Below are 22860 nucleotides of genomic sequence, written 5' to 3' on the forward strand. Positions count from 1 at the left end.
GTATAATAGGATGTGCACACGAAGAAATCTTTGTGTACTCGTATGTATAAAGTGATCGACCGACGGTTTATACGATTTTAATTGTAGGCGATTAGACCCGATGACGAGACGGAAAAGAAAAATAGCGAACAATTTATACAACGACGTCAGTGTTCGTATGTTGTTGGGAGCGAACACTGGGAATATCCCGGTCTGATAATCCACGAAATTTATTAATTTATTTCCTTATAACACGAAAGCGTATACGCTCGTGACACTGAGAAAACTAAAACCGACGTTCACTAAACAAAAATAAAGCAAAGCGTACATCTATACTAGGTATATAAAATTAAAATATATAATAAAATAGAATATATTATGCATAGTTTTCACCAAAATAAAAAAAAGAAACCATCAGATTATCGTTTTAGTAAGTAATAATAATAATAATAATAATAATTTATTATTAACGTTTTAACGTCTTTACAATGATGATATGGCCTTGTCTAAATTTTAGTCCTTTAATCTTACACGAAGTTTTACGCTTATATATTGTCTTTGGGTCGTGCTTTCGAAATATTTTATCGCCGACGTTTGTACAGGAACGTATTAGTTTATCGGTTTGTATTGAATACCGATATAACTGATATACATATTGTTATCCGGGGCGAAATGAGTCGCCATTAAATCCCCTTGCGAAGTCAAACGGACGAAGACTTCTAAACTGCCCACGACGACCATTATCGTACAACGGCAAAACCGGCTCTCAAATTAAACACAATACGACTTTCATATTTTAATGTACGACAATGACATAAGAATAACGATAATAGGTAAAAATAGGCTCATTTCACTAGTCTTGTGAATGTCTTTTTTACTATAGCTTGTCCCGTTTAATAATAATAATAACAATTTTACAATAAAATTAACAAGGTTTGTTTGATATTTTATAAGAAATTGCAAATCCTTATAATAATTATAGACATAGCAGTAAACACTATATGATATGTTTCAAAGTTCAGAAAATTTAACTGTTTCACTATTTTATCTAAATAACAAAAAAAAAACCGGGTAGCGTTTAAATGGCGTTTTTTTTTTTTTTTTTTAATACTGCGATGTCATTTATCGGCAACAGCTTGTATAGTGGGTACTTATATGAACCGCAATATAATAATACAAATAAGTCTAGTCTATATATTTATTATCTTTTGACGGGAAATTTCGTCTCATCTCGAGTATTTGATGTATACGTGCTTTCCTCGACGTCTAGTGCTCGCATTATTACAATATCGTATCGTCCATCATAATTCACATTGAAATAATAATATAATATGAAGGACAATGTATATGCGTGAATAACAATATAATATTACAATAAATTGTGTTTCGGATACCTCTCGACCTATGAATGAATATATATTGACATTGACTGCGACGTTTGCAACTATACGTACATAAATATTATTATATATACACTGCTTCTCGATCAAGATGTCTACCGAGACAGCATTTACGATCATACATTGTATTTTATGTACAGTCTTCATTTTAATACACACTATTATTATATTATATGTGTAATTATTATAGTGACGGGCAGAAAATGAATACCGTCACGAGTGTACACTGACGCATATCAATCAACAGGTTTACAACAACTATAACACGTCGCATAATACGATGACATAGGTAACGATTTAAATATTATAATTTTGCGATTCGATGATTTCCAAAACTGAATATGATATTATGTTTTGTGTACTCACATAGGACGTACATGAAGTTTGCCCCCGACTTTGTTCCGACGTTCACATAGGTATACTTGTAATTACACTAGTGAAACGATTTATTATCATTAATACTGTAAAATTATATCAATATAACGAGTAACAGCCCGCTAAGATTTCGTTCAGTTTCCAGCTAATAGGTATAATATATTATACTATAAAACACGAATTAAGAATTTTTTTTTTAAATAATAAAATAAAATATCAATTAGGTATACGGCGTTACGCATAGACAATATAGTTACATTTCTTTAAATTTAAATTTCAAGCGGAGCGATGAACGTATTTATTTTAAAATTAAATGTGTATTAATTATTTTTGTCTAATTATCTATTGGAGCAGTAAAAATGCTTAGATTTTTGAACTTTAATAACTTTGGTAATAGAATCTAGTTGGTATACTCTGAGGGATCAAAAGTAAAAAGTATCCAATACTTTTCTTAATAATTTGTAAAAACAAAATAAAAAAAAGTCATAATATTTTAAAAATGTATTATGGTTGTACAGAAAATAATAATACAAATTACAAACACTTGGTGAAAACTTCAACTTTCTAGGGTGTTCGCTTTTGAATTATAAAAAAATAAAAAATCGATTTTGTCAAAAACCGATTTAGTGAAAAAATTTTTGTTTTTCTTGATGTTTTCATTTTTGTTTGTTTCTTCCTATTGGTAAAAAGTTATCGAAAATAAAATTTCGATCCACTAAAATTCCGAGTGCACAACAAACACATATTTAATTATTTACAACAAAACATGAATCTTACAAATTTTTTGTCAGGTACTATATGTACGGCGTTAGGTTAGTTTACGATTACCCGTTACAGGTGTCTCTTCACATTTCCTCACAACAAAATTCGACGTCCTGAAAATATATCTTGTTAATGGACAGTCATACATATTATTATCATAACTTGCTACGACTCTCAGGTCTTGTGTCTAGTTTGAACAGCCGTTGTACACGATAATATATTTCCTTCGATTAGACACGACGTCACTGCAATAGTATTATCGGGAAACGTGATGATTTTGGTAGTCTGATCATCGATATCGTTGTTTATTATCACTTTGTGCTGGTTCGGTTTACTAAAAATCAAATTGGCTTCCGATCCTTTATTATTGGCAGACTTGATCCTGGCGATATTTTTTATCGGAGTGTAATGCGATGTGTTTCCAGCGAGGTAGATAAATTATGACTTTTCGTGCTAAGTTAGGTACGCAGCATTTTGATCCATCATGAATCCATAAATTGTATAATATAATATATTATGCATCAAACTGTAGCATATTTTTAGCAAACCTGCATGATCCTAGTTTGCCACGTCCAATCAGACCGTCGAAAAGTCTTTAATATTTTCTACAGATTTACGAGTAACTCGAGACTGAATCTTATACTATACACTTAAGAAATTTTAACTTTGCAAATATTTTTTTACATAAATTTAAAACAATTTCATATAAGTGTAAAAAAACACGATTTTTTTCAACTACTCGACAGTCGACGACAAACACTGTACAGTAGAACAGTATCCATTTACCCATATTTTATAAACTTTATTTTTATTTTTTTTCAAAGATTTTTATTTCCAAACTGTAACTACTAAATCCTATAATTACGCCAATTTTTTATGACGTACATTGTACATATACTATAATTACGACGTTAAAACGTTTACAACGAATGCTATACGATAGGTATATTATATATATGCCTATAAGCAAACACACGTAGGACATACAGGTTACTTTATAACGTTTATACATTACGTCATAATATTATTACACAATGCACTTGTTCACGTGTGTACACATCATACAGGCAGTATATGTAAATATCTGTTATTTCTCATTCTAAATCCGTTGAGTATAGAACGGTCTAAAGATACTCGACTATACGAAAAATTGTTGAGTTTTAATTTTGATAAGTGTGATAACATGACGTATTTCTTTTGTTATTTAAACCCCGCACAAATGTATGGAAATTCAACACTTTGCGAAGTAGGTACTTTAGGATTGATTATTATTATTCTCGTAGCGTATTTTTTCCAAAAAGATTATAACAGATTGACATTCGTAATCCTTTTAGCTACATTAACTATTTCTAGTAATCGTGTAATCACATATTATATTTTTAGTTGACGATGAGTAGTGTATGTTTAATAATTAGTTTGGTACTTATCTATGCGTATACTTATATATTATACAATGTTTGTAAACGTTGATAAAATTATAAGTGCATAATAAAACTTTGATTTAAAAATATTATCATTGTGTAAGCAAATAGGTACCTGTTAAGTACATTGTAAAGCACATTGTTGTTCAATAAATAACACGGCTGTACAAAAGAAAAAAAAATACGATTAAAATCACGAGGTTCTGTGACTTACATGTGAAGTCGTCGAGTAAATATAACTGAACGATAATTAATAACAAATCGGCATTATAACGATAAGTGTGTAGTAGGCACTCGAATTTGTCTTGCACTGATACCTACATGCTGTGTATACTGCCAAAAGTAAAACGTAGGCCGTATAAATTATATTATCCGAATGTATAATTAAAATTCAACAATATATCTATTACCTATATTATCGATTATTAAATTTTTAGGTATTAATTTGTATAGTCAGATGAAATCGACGGATTCGTGATTATTAATCAAATAAATACTATTTATATTGTATGATGCAATAAAATTACGAATTTTCAACACGCATTAGATACGTTTGTGGCGTTAAAAAAAAATGTACCTACGTATATGCTCAACTTGATGAAATTTAAATACGAGTTAAAATAATGTAAATGAGTACTGTGTACTCTATATTCAAAAAAATTTATCACTATTTTTATAGCCTTAATCATTGAAATAAGTAGCTGTAAAATTGTAAAAATTATTGTCGATCTTGGTGTAGACTTAATTGTTAGAAATTACAATAAGTATCAAGTGTTCTTATAAAAACAATAATATTTGATTTGGAATCCGGTATAGGTTAACATTTTATATCTTAAAAACAATATTAATTGTCATATTAATATTGATTTATTATTTGTCGTCAATACCTATCTATATTTAAACCACATCCATTTACTCTAAAAATTATTGAAACTATAATATGAAAATTATTTCACACTTAAGGGTATAAAATAAATATCTGGAGAAAATTTCAAGTCATTACGGGTATATATTATGTTTTCTATAATAAAAAAAAACACACACACTCACGTTAAATTTTACAATTATTATTTATGTCCTAATTTTTAATGAATATTTTATTGGAACTTAAAATCGTAAGCCTTCGTGAGTTCATCTGTGACACGGCATACAAATATTATATAATATTATAGTCTATTCTAAGCATGTATTGTATTACCCCGTGTATTTCCAATGGAAGTATACACCGAATGCTTATTACTCAAAAAGAAGTTCACGTGTAAAATAATAATTTGAAGGATGGCATTTTCTATGTTTTGAGATTACTAACAAAATACTCTAAACAGTCTCCAGATAATAACGTTCAATCTCCATCTAGATCAAAATATACATACAATAACTATATTATGTTAATATATAATTCGTATTTAATTTCGTAAATTCAGTCGAAAAACACTATCGACAATATGATTTTTCCTAGTAGGTAGTAATTATTAAACAATAGCTTTGTTATTATTTTCCGTTTATTTTTGTAAAGACAAAACACTTTTCGAATCAGATGGAATCAATACCTTCGTTAATCAACCATGTCCAGCGTGCATCATCACAGTTTGGTGTCCTGTGACACCAGTTCGTACGTTTCGGTTTTGTGGTTGTTGGTCCGACCGTTCTTTACTGTCTCAGTCATGTACTTCGGATATACAAGCTTCCGTATAAAAGGCGTCAACAATTTGGGGTCTACATCCTGCTCCTCCTCGGGAAATAATAGACTGACGGCAAGTCCGACGGCGATCCCGACCAATGTACCGATAGTACTGTAGTGCATGTACGAAATCGTATAAATTGTCGGTACGTCAGGACCTGCATACACGTCTTCGTTCAACCGGATTAACCTATCATAAAATACGATACCATTAAGTATATGAGTACAATATACATATAATATAGTCACAATTTACAGAAAGTTTCCAAATATGTCCTAAGGCCAAGGCTATACACGGCGTTTTCTGTCGAATTGAAAATGTGTTGGCTTATATCGGAGTAGCTAAAACACGACGGATGTAATACGCCGCGTTTTTATTATTTCGTCGTTCGCCCGCTAAAACGCAAGCCGACCGGCGTTTTCCACCGAGGATTTAAACTCGGCGTATTACGTCCATCAAGTTACTCCGATATAAACTAACGCATTTTCAATTTGACGGAAAACGCCGTGTATAGCCTCGATCTTATATTATACCTGCAGGTCAATGTTCTTAGCTGTTCCGAATGTGCCCAAAAAAGAAGTATTATATTTACACGTATGTTGGGCGAACAAAAAAGGATAATTTTGAAAACGCACTAAGAAAACGCTCTAATAATGTAGTACTTGTGCGAAATGATAGTCGGATGAAACATTATTTATGTATAATAATATAACATAAGACCATAGGTCTTTTGTTTGATTATCTGTTTTAATAATACGTAATTACCCGGAATAATCTGTATGATTTCTAAAAGTTGTGTTGGCAGGACATCCGGATATCGAAACTTCCTTCTCGACGAACTTCAATTCCTTGTTGTATATGGCATACTGAGCTCCGGACACTATCCAAGTCATGACAGCTAAACTTGTTAACAACCCACACATGGCTCCCTGTACACGGATGTAATAGTATGTAAATATCTATATTCAACTATATAATTGTATATTTAATCAATTAACTGAATTAACGCGTAAATTGTACTATTTTACACTTGGTCATTTTAAATGGCTTGGCAGCTCGGAATAAACATTTTAAACAGACTTACTCTGGAGTTTGCCCACGGAAAACAAATTCCTAACGTGAACACAGCCAATAATGCACCGTTCGTCACACTGCTCAGACTAATCGACATCTATAATACACAAAGTGTTAGACATCTTTTGAACTTTTTATTTAGCAGAGATCTTATTTAAAACTGATATACTTGAAGGATTCCGTTCAATTTTTCGACCACAAATACCAAAACCACGCATACGATACCGCTGATCACCGCGATGCTCTTCATAATAACGCTAGCCGTCAAATCGGACACTTTTATGCCCATCATTTTCACTATAAAATCTTCGTAAATCGTACCGGATACAGTGTTGATCTGAGCTGACATCGTACTAAAAAATTTAAGTATTTTGTAGAAAAACGCGAGAAAAATTTGAATCACCAATAAATAGTAAACAGCGCAATTCGTTATATTAAATTGTATGTTAATGTGTATATATTATAGTATACCTCAAGGCAGCGCTGACAATGCCGGAAACGAATAAACCGGTAATTCCTGGAAATTTTGCAGCCACGTCCATCACATAGTACGGCACTAATTTTCTATCGTTGTCTATGTACTGAAATCATTAATTCAATTCAATAATTAATAATTCATCTAAACAATTTATTATTTAAGAGGCGCACGTCGTTATAACACGTCTATGCGCCATAAGGAAATAACTGACATTGGCCAATATGGGATCGCAGTCTTTGTACTTGGCGTAGATCAACATTCCTATAGCGCCGGTCAATATTTTAACGACGCCCATACCGAAAACAAAGAAAAACGCAGCTTTCCGAGCTTTTCCATACGTGGGCAACGCTACGAAACGTTGAACTGCTCCCGGATGAATGCCCAGTGATGTGAGCCATTGAAACGTCGTGCCTATGGTGACGGTCCAAAAGGTATGTCTCAAAAACGGATCTGGGTTCATCCTGAGTAAAATATAATTTAAAATCAGTCCAATGTGTAAAGTCGTCCGACATTTCCAACAAGTTTGTTTCATACGCCAAAAATACTATAAAAATCTTACTATATATTTGAACCACGTCATAGTATAAACGCATATTTAAATTTAAATTAAATTAATAAAAACAAGCAGTTGAGTATAAATACTTGAAAAATTCTATTCGGCCCCCTTCTTGATTGGCTCTGATCGTGTTTCCGATCCCTCCGATTTGTATTAATCCCAAGATTATCACAATTATGATTGAAACAGCTGTGAAAAGACTTTGAATAGCGTCTGTCCATACTACTGCCTTTAGTCCGCCCTGGTATTCGCAATACAACGGTTATTATAACTTTAAGTTTAAAATCAAATAGCGATTGCATATTGATAATTAAATAAATATTAAACTTACGATGGTAGTATAAAATATACAAATGACGCAAATTATCACCGTTATTAAATGTACATCAAGTCCTGTAACTGTTAATATAAAACCAATGGTTATTGTTGATTTCTAATCAATGTTTAAATCTAGCAATTATATGTGTCGAGAAAAACGTAAGGAGATGTCGGCACGTATTATAAAATATTATTGTCTCTACACACTCATTTCAATAAATATGATCCAAAATTTTAATTTTTTTTACCATACTGTTCAAAGTAAGCAGACTTAGTCAGTATCAAAGATACAATTGTATCTTGTAGTGGTATGATACATTTTTTAGAAGTATCATGTATCTTTTTTGTCAAACGATACAACTGATACAAGATACTTTTAATGTAAATATTTGTACTAAATATAGTACCAAGAAATTTAAATTCCATTTGCAGAACCTTCAAAACTTAAAAAAGTGAAATAATTTCGTGGCGGATTGTATTTTTACGAATAAAAAATTAACATTTAATGTAAAAAATATTCATAAGTCCATAACCAATAATACACATGTATAACTATATATTATAAGTAAAATTTAAGATGTAATTTTTATGTAATTCATCAATTATTTTGGTGTTTTTATATAGATACAGTGATTTATTAGTTAAAATTGTATAATGTGTACTGACTTATTGTATTATTTAATATATACGACTTTATGGTAGGTACCTATAGGCAATACTACTATTGGGTATAGAGTATGGGCAGTATAGTGTATTATGTTAGACTTTTTACGTTCCATAGTTAATAAAATTCAATTGGAAATATAAAATTATCATGTATCTTGTATCTAGAATCTAGATCATTCTAGATATACTAAATGTACGTATCATGATACTTTTTTTTAGTATCATTCCTAACCCTGAAAGTAAGCAAACATAATCAATTTTAAAATTTACTAATAATAAGACGACTTATCAGCTATCGTCTATGTATCTTGCATATTATACGTCATATAATAAACTATAAACATTGGAGTTAATACTTATTAGCGACTTTTAAAAACGTAGTATAATGTTAAATAAATTAATTATTTTAGCTTATGCTTATAAATCTAATTTGAACAGTAGGTATAGATACAAATTTATTAATATTCTCAGAGCGGTTTAGTCGTTATATGGGTGCAATATGAAAAACAGAGACAGTGAATCATGTTCTAAAATGAAATGATGATTTATTATTAGTATAGGTAATAGGTATATTATGTATATCTACCTTGATTGAACGCTAATGCGGGTATGTAAATCACAACAGGGATGTACAGTATTAGATTGATGGCGAAGATGAGCGACGACAATCCACGAATGTTGGAATTGAATCGTAAGCCCAAGTACTAAAGTTAATATTAAATTTAAATAAATTCATAAAATCGATAGGTGTATGTTTTTGTTTACAATAAGTTCTTATAAGTAATTATAAAAAAAAAACTGTTTACCTCGTATACTGATGTCAACTGAAGATCGTAAAAGACGGGTAAATAAATGTAAATAACCGTGGCGATGACCACGATATTGTTAACCACGCCGACAATTAAGTATTGTGTTCCATTGCTATAAATTTCAGATGGGACTCCGAGCAGCGTTATTCCAGAAATGTGACTAAAATATACACAATAATATATTGATGTTCTTATTTTTTACCATACGAAATTAAAATATACACCAATACTATTGCATTTCTATGATAACTGATAAGCTACAGGTCATACCTGCTATATTACCTATAGCTGTATACCGAATATTTCATTTTTATTTAAATTGCTGGGTTTTTTTTTTAATGCGTTTGTGACGAAATCACTACATTGCAATTTATTCAATTATAGGGCTTAAATCGCAACGAGTTAAGGTACTTAATATGTTGCATTAATACACATAATAGTATGTATAATATATTCATTAAAAAAAGAAACACCGTGTAATAATAACACGTACCTACAGCGCAGCTATGATTAAGATGAAATATTTACTATAGTTAAAAAATATTAAACGACATCCGTCGCTCATCCACAATGCCGGTCAATCGATTTGAACCGATTTTTATGTATCAAAAAATAGACAATTTTTATTTTTTTGCACAAAAATATCGATCATATTATGCACGATTGCGGCATTGTACCTATACAGGCAGTATAATAATATATGCTATAAATTAGCTATATATATAGGCACATATTATAGGTGTTGCGATATAGTTTGCGCGACAAAACGACCAAATATAATATTTCAGTATGATAATCGTATACCTAGCGATCAGCGACATGGTGATCGGAAAAACGGACATGTGCTTGCCGCCCAACAGATAATCGGAGACGGTGTTCTGTTTGGAAAAGCATCCGTAGTACAGGCCGATGACGACGGACAGCCCGAGCATGACGACGAACGCGGCGTATTCCGCCATCCAGTTTACGTTTTCCATGGCGGCGTCGAAGACTTCCTTCCGGTGTACGTAGGATATGTGTACGCTGTATACTATTTATACGAGTGTCACGCGAAATCGGCCCGGACGATGGGCTTACTGTAGTATTTCGGAAACGCGATAACGTACCGGACGTAGAATATAACGCAAGTTTCGTCGTCGTCGTCGTCGTTATTATATTTTATTGTTTCGAGACTGTATAGGTGCCGCCGTCGTGGACGCACGTCTTGCTATGCGAAAGCTCGCGACCCGCCTTGCCCAAACGTCTTCGTGTCGTCGTAATCTTCACACTCGCCGATTGGTCTATCGCGACGCCACCGTGAACCGCGCAGTATACGGCGCGATTGCCGTCGCCGTCGCAGTGACGACGATTATGACAATTACAACAATATAATATCGACAATAATTATTATGTAACGGTTAGATTAGAACTGGGATTAAGGACGGGGAGGGAGGTCTCGGATACGGTAGAATTTATAAAATATAGTTTCGCCGCGGGCTTACGATATATTATATTTTATGATTCGCAAAAATCGACAGACGAGATGTCTATGATAAATATATTTTATTGAAATATATATTATATTGATAAAACGATGATATTATAAAATACTAACGCCTATAATATCGCGATGACTGTTTTAAACGGGCGGTAAATCAATAATGCCTGCAGCTATTACCGAAGATGAGGTAAAATATTATATTTCTTATAGTTTTGAATTTAAATCGAAAATTTCAGTATGAAAATATTATAGAAAGAAATCAAGAGAAATTTATCGATAATACGTTCGAATATATACCGTGTAAATTACCGGTGCAGTTTTAAATTTTGAAAGCTAAGCCCCCGAGTCGTCCTCGTGTTTACGGCACTGGTCAGACATTTATAATTCAGTCGTAAACGATACGTCTACCGATAACCTAACCGAATATTTATAGTACATAAGATGCCATAACTACCCCTTTTTAATCTCACAGCACACGGTTATATTCCTACAAGTACAACAATAATTATTGCACTACAATAATGTGGACATGTTACGTTCTGAACATTCGACGTTTTTCGTTTTAAGATGTACTAAAACACACAATGTACGGTATGATGTAGTCAAGCCATATCCCCACACCAAGTTCGTGCTTTACGCACCTGTATACATAAGCGTTAAGCAGTTTTTAAAGAAAAATGCGAGTGACCACGAATTATGTTTCGATATTATGATGATGCGCCTGTGCTAAATTCATTATGATATTTGTCATTTCTGATATTATAATGTCGACTTAAAGTAAAAATGAAGAGCTATACAAATTAATTATAGATTTTCCATTACACGTATACACTCGTTATAATTATTAATATAAATATAGCTTAGAAGCCAGGTATCTATCCAGATAGATAGGTACTCGTATAAACTATATCAAATAAATACTTGACGGTTAGTGTTACTGACGTTACTATTGTGTACACCGACTGTTTCTTATATATTTACAAACATAAAACAATAGGTACCTACGCATTAATAATCGATCTATTTTTTTATTTTTTTTTGATAAGTGACCTGTTACGAAAACAATATAATCATTAAGAGGACATCGCACCCACATGTTTTGTCTCCGTCTTACACACATATGCGACATAGAACATTTTTGTTCTTCAGTTTCAATATTATTGACCTATTTTATGATTTAAACATTTTATTTATCTTTAAATACATCGACGTCTAGGCTATTAGTATATGTACTCGTGTGCTAATTACTTTCTTTTTTTTTAGTAAATTAATTAAAAAATGTTATATTAAATTATACTGGAGCCCCGCGTAGGCTAAGTTTTTATTGATATTATTTTTAAGTAAGTTAATATGAGGCCTTTTGAAGCTATACATTTTAAAATGATCATAACTTCCTTAAAAATAATGATATCAATAAAAGACTACGCGAGTCCCTGGATAATAATTTTACATTTAAATTTTATATAATAGGTAGGTCAATTCACTCTAATAGGTCTAATATCAAAACTAACAGCACACTATTGAAACTTGGGAACGAAAATTTGCCATGTCGAATGTGTGCACGACGGAGACAACACACGTGAGTACGACGTCCTCTTAATTGCCCATCAGATAATACAATAATACAATATAATGCTATATAAACACGTAGGTATTCTATAATATCATAACATTCGTGACAGAACGCAAAGTGTACCTAGATAAATATGCCTATATACTATATAGATACACAAGTTAACTTACTAAGCACCTTATAGTAAGTTAAATATTTACGTTTCTATTTAACTTTGGACATTGATAATAATACAAACAATAACAACTGTTAATGGAATTGCCTTTACTGTAGATTATTATTTATATTGCATAAATAGGTTAGGGACTTAATTATTGTGTATTGCATAAATTACTCGTTTAATGTTCTTCGAAGTTCAATGTAACAAACTCCGATGTGTTCGACGATAACTCAAATACCTACAATATAATATAATATGCGTAACCTAAAACAGTAGACACGAAATCATTAGTTCACTGCAATGATTCCTCGTTTAAGGATTTTATCGTTCCACCAGATATATATTTTTATTTTATTTTAACTATAGTCTATGAGTAATACACTACAGTCAGGGTCCGAATTAATTTAAGTGGATAATACACTGATTCGGTTCACAGTATACACACAACACTGTGTAAAACAAACAATCGTATACGACATACATTAAAATTAGTATCTCATTAGCGCTAACTCGATTGATTTTACCATTTTGGAAACAGTCATACGCTTGGAACATATATTATGAGGGTGAGATAATCGTAGTGAATAGCTCACTCGATATTCGGGCGATAGGACAACTATACATATAATAACATGCATACAACATTTATCTATAAAATCAAGCTAAAGAAAGAAGAACATTTTTACTATTCTAGAATTTTTAAAAATATTTGTGATAGCACACGCAATTATTATTTATATTATAGGTATTAAGGAAAATTTTACATTTTTTAAATCCTCGAACCTAAATATTATAATTGCCTTCCAGCGTAGATTTAATAATATAGGTAATCGATACTTTTAAAAATCGTTAAAGTGCATGCCAATGATTATTTACTGCGACTGATCGCTTGCTTACGGAATTTAGATTACGACTGGACACATTCGATCGAAAATATCGATCACGTCGGCGATATAAAAATATCTTCGAATTTACATTTCCTAAACGGAGATATATTATGTGTCACTCGCAGCGGCGCGAATCTCACGCTGTATACGATTTCGCCGTACGTGAATTAATAATACTAATATATAATAATGATGTAGTTCGCTCGTTCAGTCGAGACGTTGCAATAGATTTAAAAATTGTTATAAACTTATATATAAATTCGTTTCGAGAGGAAACGTCGTAATTGATTAAAGGCCACGGTTGAACGTGCGTTTGACTTTGCCGGACGCGCGATTAAATTGTCTAGTCCAATAATAACGTAAATATATAATACAACACAACACATAAATACCGTGCTCATTGTTGGTTAATTTTTTGTCCTACGGCCGTTTCTCAACGGTTCGTCTAATACAATAATCCCTGTCGCCGAGTGGACAATAAACAGGAGTCGAAGCTACTGCAGATTGTATGTGTTTACATAGAATTATAAAAAAAATCTAATCATTTTTTGTTATTAAAGTTGTAGTAGTGATTTAAACGCATTTGTATCAATAGAGTGGCTAGACGGGATAGGATTCTTACGAACCGCGTATTAAAATCGGTGGAAGAAATAAGTGCTAAAATGTGATTAGGAAAAAAAATCGTACCTGCGTCTTACAAAAGCGCCAAAATCCTAGACAACTGTGTGCCACTGTTAGTTTTTAAAAAACTTTTTTCTATATTTTATCGAATATTAACAATTTTAAATATTTTCTAAATACTTATATGAAGTATATAAAATATTAACATTGGCTCGAATGGTATTTTTTTTTATATTCTTATTTCTTTGGCACTCATAATATATATTATATAATAATATATTGAGTATAAAAGGTACGTAATAATATTATATAGGGGTTTATTATATACAATAATTTTTGGCTCAAATGATAGTATGTCATTTTTACACTTTTGGCGCTTATGTCATTTAGGCATTGAAATACTGTCCAATATAATATATGTATTAATAAATTATACGCATATAGTTTTGACAGATAAAAATTCGCGAAGTCAATAAAAGTAATATAGATACATTAAAAATAAGCACAGGCGCATAACTGCGAAATTGTTTTCGTGTTGTTATGATCTCATGTTGTTATCAACATTAAACCTAAATATCGTATTATAGAAACTCTATACCTACTCATACTGCAGCTTTACGTATTTCAAAACTATAAGAACCACTGATTTCACAAAAAGTAATTTTTAATTGATCATCCCGAGAAAGTTCAGAAAAAAGTAGACAACTGTTGTTGTGTCATCCGCATAATTCGTCCACAAGTTAGTACATCACATTATCAAAATATTCAAATATATTCTATTAACCTGCCTGCCTGTGAGTGGAAACCTACGCCTAACACCTAACGACTACAGTTTGAGTAGAGCGTCGAAGCCAAATCTCGTGCACTTAAACCGTTTTTTAGAAGTAACGAATTCTACGTTTAACATTAATTTACTTAGAAAATTATACTATTATTTGTGCAATAAAACCTTAAATCACATAAGTATTTAAGTTTTCTATCAATGTAGTTGTCTACAATAATTTTTATATTTTCATAAGTATTATATGATGAATTACATACATTTTTCACAATATGCACAAATTATTCAAATGTACCAAATGTATTCAAAGAATTAAACATTAATGCCCTAACTGGCCCTTCTTGATCTCTATAATTTCATATTATAAACAAAATACATAATATCAACGTATATTAAAACATTACTATATTCGCGCATATTCTAAACATAAATATATAAATTGTGTTTGATTGGGTTAGGTTTAGCCAATAGGTAATAGGTATTTAACCTATCTATTAAACCATATAAATACAATTAATTATCATACAACATATGTACACTTCATTCTATAAATTATACTCGAACTATAGACGTCACTAATTAACTACCATAAATAACCAACTCAATTATAACCTTTCATCTAAAAAGTTATTTATGTACATCATACATACATTGTGTAATGTAATAACTATAAAATATACCTATATTTGAACTATAATTTTGACTAAATGATCATATTTTATAAAATATTTTAATCTAATAATCCTAACTTATATCATATAAAAATTTTCATTTTAGACTTTAGTAAATAGAAATTATTTATTATTTTTATTGTTTACATAAACTTATATCATAGGGCTCTCAAACTATGGTACTTGTATAGTTGTATGATAGTACAAGTATTACTTATAGTAAGTATATAATTAGTAATTATAATACAATCATACTATATTATATGCTTATACTATTAAGTATTATGTTGAAGTCGCGAGCTCTGTCGCCCTGTGGTAACTATTAAACAATGATCATATTATATTATTACGATACCTTTAAATAACATATAGATACATTAAAATTTATGATAATACTTAACTAATTTATCGAACCTAACCCATTCGACTTCAATTTTACTAAGAGGTCAATTTTCATTGATATAGAACTCAACTCTCTTAACACAAGCTTAGCATCTATAGATTATACTATAAAAAAAAAATTTAACCTTAAGTAGGTCATGCAGATGTCACTGTCGCATATTATGGAATACTATCGTATTTATTATTAATATTGTTTACAGTTATTTACATACTTTTAGGTTAAATAAATACATTAACAATTATTAATAGATCTTTCATAATAAATAATAATTTATACTATAGGTCGGTGATTCCCTTGTGGACATTTTGTATTTTGAAGGGGGCGTTTTTCTGTGGAGGGCACTAAGGGGGCATTCATCTATCATTTACATTTTTATTATTCATACAATTAGTAGGTATATAAAATTATATAAAATTAACTAAATTGTAGCATTAAAATGTTAAATTATATTTTTGCTTTAATTAAATAGCGTATTAAAAACTAAAATGTTAATATTTTGAAAAATTGATTGAGGGGGGGGGCGGTATGAGATTTTTAAAATCTAAAAGGGACGTTGAGTAAAAAAAAGTTTAGGAAACACTGCTATAGATAATAAGTTTTAATTTATTACATATCGTCTAAATAAATATAAAATTTAATACAGGTGTTCTGACTATCAATTGAAACTACAATTGTATAAAGTCATTCGTACGATTTTCACTAGGTTGTTTAACATTTTTATATGAATATTATTAAAATTGTATACAATATTATATACTTATTAATATATATATTATAATGGTTTACATAAAATCTTGTATATTTTGTGCTTGTATTGAGAATGTAGTTAAATGTTTTTTTGTTAAAGTTGTATTCATTTAAGTATCAAAACTATTTAATATTTAATTATTACCTGAAAGATGCTAGTTTCAATTCTTTACGCCAAACATCCACTGATAATTAGATATTATACTTTAATTCTTACATTATTAATAAGTATATTGTACGTTACAATAGTGTACTTTTATAAAGTAAGTGTTTTCAAAAATATATATATATATATGAAATAATAATATTATTATTAGCTAGGTACAATAGGTACATATTATATTAGTATTATATTACACAAGTTAATTCACTGAGGATCTTTAATAATGCATTTTTTAAATCCTAAATTTTAGAATTTTTAATTAATTAAGTTTATGTAAACTTAAAAATATAGTTAAAATATAGTTTCAGTTTAAATCACCGACCATTATACAAACATTTGAATTTGTTAAATTTCTCATAAGTTTGTTTTATAAAATTTAAAAAAAATATCACATTAATCAGTATTTGTAGTGGTGTTTCAAGTATAGAGTGGGTAAAAACTATAAAGGTTTAAACTCATAATCCCGTATGCTTTTAGATAAAAACAATAAATTAAAATGTAACCAATTCACTTATAATTAATTTAATTAATATGTATATATCACACATTAATAACTCATAAGCAATCGTATTAGGAAAAAAGTATACAAAAACAGTTCAGTTACAGAAAAACTAACAAACTTTTAAAATACTGTACAATGTAATGGTGGCAGAACTCTTCGTCCTCTTTAAAGATAATCCTGTCATATATTATTATTATGGCTGTTTAAAATTTGAAATTTAATGTTTTAAAATATAAAGTTTTTATAAATTGTTTTTCCAGAAAGATTTCGTTCCAACTATCAGTAATGAAAATTGTAAGATACCACTAAAACCGAAAATTTATATGATAATATTATAGTTTGTTTAATTTATATATCAAATATAGTTGTTGTCATTGCTGATGATAAATTCACTAGTTCGAGACTGGTGTGGCCGGAACAGTTACCGGGAGGAGACAGAATCATAGAGCAAATGTATTATGTGCCTAAGGGCTACAAGTACCTGAAGACACCCATCAAACGGATTTTAATCCAAACCGGTGCCGGCGCAGATTGGGAAAAGGTAAAATTAAACCAAGGTGAATTCATTGGATGTCCTGTGAGTCAATGTTGGTTGACGTTAAATAAGACACTGGGTCCGGAAGTAGACGCCGTGCTTTTTAGGCATTCTTACAGCCGTCCTAAGTACCAAGGCCACCCGGACAGGTAAATAAACTGCTAAGGTACTCATCGTTAATTAAAAAAAAACGATTTTCTTCAACGTGATTTTTTTATTGCGTCTACCAAATGGTTTAATAAAGTTTATATACATTTTTAACATTTTTAATTTTATGATTAAGATGTGTTGACTCTGTCTTATATACGTATTATACGGCATATAAAAATGTTCGTTTACCAGTTCAATAGTGTGTTGCTATTAGAGTTTTGATATTAGAGTAAATTGACCTATTGCACAATTTAAAGGTAAGATTATTATCTAGGCCCCACGTGACCAAATTATTAATATAACTATTATTTTTAAGTAAGTTATAATGATTTTAAAATATACAGTTTCAAAAAAGACATAAGTTACAAAAAAATAATAATAATATAAAATTTTACGTGAGACCCTAAATAATAATTTTGCCATTAAATTGTATAATAAGTCAATTCAATCTAATATTCTAATACCAAAACATAATAGTTTTAGCACACTATTGAAACTGGTGAACGAAAATAATTTGCTATGTCGCACGTGAGTAGTAAGACAGAGACAACACATTTGGGTACGACGTCTTCTTAACGTTATTATTATATGATGGTTCAATATCCAAAAGTTTAATAACTAAATTATTTTAATTTTCTGCCATATCGCCTTTCTGTATACATACATTTTTTCTCATCCATTGACTAAAACTAAATAATTAATTATTCGATTAAAAATATAAAATTATCAAATATTCCGATTCTTAATGAGTCGTAGTCGTAGTGTAAATATTTAAAGTCCTTGTTCATTACATGCGTGTATCATAAATTAATAGTAGCACTATTTTTTTCTTAATTACGATTATAAATCAGAGATTTAATTTTAATGGCCAATCTTTTACTAATTACAGTGATTGTATATTTGTATCACAATAACATGATTTAAATATTATATAATTCTATTTCGTTTCAATAAACAAAAATACTATTTGATGAAATTTCACGATTGATACAATAATACCTACTGACTATTGCATGATTTATAATTTAGATACGCGTAATACAAATGACATTAAAAATATCTGTACAGACTATATTTAAATACAACTTTTTTACATCCAAATGTATTCATATCACCATATAATATTTAAGTAAAACTTTAAAATATATATATGTATATATTTGATAAATTTGTGTTAAGTTAAAATGGGTTAAAATATTTTGATACACGCGAGACTTTTAGGTTATGGATATAAATTAATAAATACATGGTAAAGTAATATTGATACAGCGTACGTGGTTTTTTTCATTATTCGTTCTTTAGATTTGGATTTTATTTAACACCGAAGCCCCATATTCCACTTCACCCGTAAACGACGCCAATGTATTTAATTGGACAGCTAACTACCGCTGGGACAGTGATGTGCCGCGTCCTTATGGATATTTCATGAAATATACTCCACCACTGCCTGTGGACGGAAGAAAAAATTACGCTGAAAATAAAACTAAAAAAGTGGCGTGGTTCGTTTCGAACTGCAAACCGCATAGCAATCGTACGATTTACGTAAACGAACTCGCCAAATACATTTCGATCGACGTATACGGCAAATGCGGAAAGCTTCAATGTTCCTTGACGAAAAAAGGAGAATGCTTAGAGATGTTGAAAAATGATTATAAATTTTATTTGTCTTTCGAAAACTCGCATTGTCTTCATTATATAACCGAAAAATTGTTCACGAATGCACTGAGGTGAGTCCAAACGTTATCAGCGACTTAATAATATTCTACTTTTAGATCTTATAAATAATATTTTAATCAATTCAATATTCTTATTATTACACCGATTTTCGATAATTCGTGTAGAAATCACTGTGCGCGAGTATGTTTAACGTTTGCACTTAACAATCGATTCTCAATTGGTGTTGCCTATACACATAAATAAAGGAGTTATAGAGAAATTATTTTTTTTATATTATATAAAGTTAGATGTTGTATTTATAAAGGTAAGTCGTATCCTATATTTACGAGATATAAGTACAAAAAGTATAAATAAATATGATATACAATTAATGGCACTAATTAAGATTTATGATTTCAATAATTTCTGTTAAAATAAGAGTGGGTGCGTATATACTCATAAAAATCCGAATTCTGTATTTGCGCACTCCGGATTAGTGTTCGGATGGGTCGTCGTGGCCTCGGGTCGTTTACTATATTTCAATCGCAGTCATAAACGTATATACTTTAAGTAGAAAAGTCGACGTGAGCGCCCTGTGCAGCGGGAACATTATATTTAAAAACAATTGTTGACATTTTCGTTTCATAAATAAATCTATGTATTTGTTACATTATGTGCACGATGCGCAGTCACGACGTGTTGCCGATCGTCATGGGACCAAGCCGGAGCGATTACGAATTGATGGCACCGAAGAATTCGTTCATACACGTCGACGACTTCGAGTCGCCAAAGAAACTGGCCGATTATTTGCACGTGTTGGATAGCAACGACCGGCTTTACAACGAATACTTCCAGTGGAAGGGCACGGGCGCCATGATCCAAGACACGCGTTTTTTCTGTCGGTTGTGCGCGATGCTCCACGATACGGAACGCGCGCCCCGACACTACGAAGACATCAACGAATGGTGGAGAGGCTCGGGCATATGTCGACGTTGAATGTTGCTTATAAATGTAATAGAGGTCGGTATCGACTATGTGTGTGTCAGTAGAGTATTTGGATAAAAACCTAGGGGGAGGGGTAGACGAGGTAAGGTTATTCACCGAAATCATAACGCTTTTTCGATATAAGCACAGATTTTTTCAAACACAAAAATATTTGTTGCATAATACAATAATGTTGCATATTTCGTTATTTTTTGTAGGAATATTTCCCGTGTCCAAGGGCATAAGAACTTTTATATGCATATTTTATAAAGTTAACGGAAAAAAAAATATTTTTTCACAAATTCATAGTTTTAACATGACAAACAAAATTCTAAATTTTATATCGTTTGACAATATACCTAAATTAATTCTTCAATGGCTAATTTATAGTATTGTTGAATTGTTCCCATTTTACACTTAACAATAATATTATAATATTATAATCTTTATTTTACTGAGAAATCTTAATAGTGTCCATCGACTGTCTCGCATTTATTTTTATCCAAATTTACCAAAGCATTAATATTGTACCATATAATATGATAATGTTTTTAATTTTATCAATGTCCACTTTTACAGGCTAATGACTTTTGTTGTCAAAGCCTTAAAAAAAATATATGATTAAATAGTCATTTTTTTTCTCTCGTGTATCTAATTTATGTAAATTGTAATTTATTCAATAAATTGGATGTTTTTTACTGCATGTTATAATGATTTTTAACGCATATTTATGAGCATTAAAATTGATTTAGTACTCACAGACCACAGTCGTATATCACACTATTAAGTCAAAAATCAAAATAGAACATAATATGAACATTTTTCATCATGTTCAAAGGTGCATCGACATTTTATGGACGTCGATACTCCATATAATATTAATAGTTCGTTCTGTGATGTTTTAAATTTTAATTGGTGGATCGGAATGCAGTAGGTATGTTTATTTATTCTTATAAGGTTAGAACTTAGAATCTTGATTTCGTGCATAGAAATAAATTATCAATGAATACTTTCCGTGCTGGATCAGTCGGAGCCACAGCCTCATCCAAGCCGACTACACGGTGTCAGGTTAAAAAAAAATCCATATCAGCTAGTATATATTTTGAAAATAATAAATTGACTTGGAATAAACAAAAAATCACATTATCACTGGCCGTCAAATTTAATTATTAGATTTTATTAAAAAATGTTTTTTTGGTTTAATATCATACTATAATAATCATTATAAATTATAATATAACTCATCATTGAAAGATTAATCTATGCCACTTAGTATGAAAAATACATATTACATTAAATGGACAATACTTAATTCAACATATTTAATATGAATACTACTTAAACTAAAAGCTGTATATTATATCATTTTAATCATTCAAATTCATCCTGCAAACATATATAATATATACAATATTATACTAGCTGTCCCCATGCACTTCGTTGCCCGTTAAAAATAATTGTTCAGGCTCTATGTTTATCAGTCAATGAGTTAATCAAGTTAGTGGTGACACTAATGCTCGCTCTTTTGTCTGCCTCAAATCAGTATGTAGTGTAATGTACGGTATAGCTTTTCTATATATTATTACTTTGTGGATTATACTATAGTCATTCCGCTTGAAATTAGAGCAGTATATTATCAGGTAGGCAATTCGCCTGTGGTAGAATGCGGACCCCGCGAGATGTGTAAGTAAGTTTTTAATTTCTAATCTTTAATTTAAATTTTTTACTTTTTTTGTATAGTCGGTAAAACAATCTGACTTATTTTATTTTTTATTTTTTTTAATTTTTAAATTTTTTTTATATAGTTAGTAAAACAACTTGACTTATTACTTTTTATTTATTTTTTAAAACATTTTTTTACCAATTTCAACCCTTTAAAATCAAAATTTTGAAAATCGGACGACGTGGTGCCACTTAGGAAGGTATTTGGAACAATTATATAAAAAAAAATTGGAAAAAAGTTAAATAGCGTCATCACAAAATAGGTACATAAAAAAGGCCTGTTCTTTTATATATAATATATATAT

The 22860-nt window shown here is 30.3% G+C and overlaps 1 protein-coding gene and 1 pseudogene across 1 annotated transcript; one reads left to right on the forward strand and one right to left on the reverse strand.

Moving 5' to 3' along the window:
- Positions 1-21529, forward strand: part of LOC114123584 (glycoprotein 3-alpha-L-fucosyltransferase A-like) — a 32605-nt pseudogene extending 11076 nt beyond the window's left edge.
- Positions 5422-10845, reverse strand: LOC114123582 (sodium-coupled monocarboxylate transporter 1-like). The gene is made up of 11 exons (XM_027986610.2): positions 10325-10845; positions 9518-9680; positions 9298-9415; positions 8059-8126; positions 7814-7968; positions 7383-7632; positions 7165-7274; positions 6863-7046; positions 6704-6790; positions 6385-6548; positions 5422-5808 (listed from the first exon to the last, which is right to left on the reverse strand). Exons 1-11 carry the CDS (start codon positions 10495-10497, stop codon positions 5520-5522), a joined length of 1761 nt encoding a protein of 586 aa, XP_027842411.1. The 5' UTR covers positions 10498-10845; the 3' UTR covers positions 5422-5519.
- Positions 21530-22860: the final 1331 nt, after the last annotated feature.

Source organism: Aphis gossypii, chromosome 2 (genome assembly GCF_020184175.1).
Source record: "Aphis gossypii isolate Hap1 chromosome 2, ASM2018417v2, whole genome shotgun sequence".
NCBI classification, from domain to species: domain Eukaryota; kingdom Metazoa; phylum Arthropoda; class Insecta; order Hemiptera; family Aphididae; genus Aphis; species Aphis gossypii.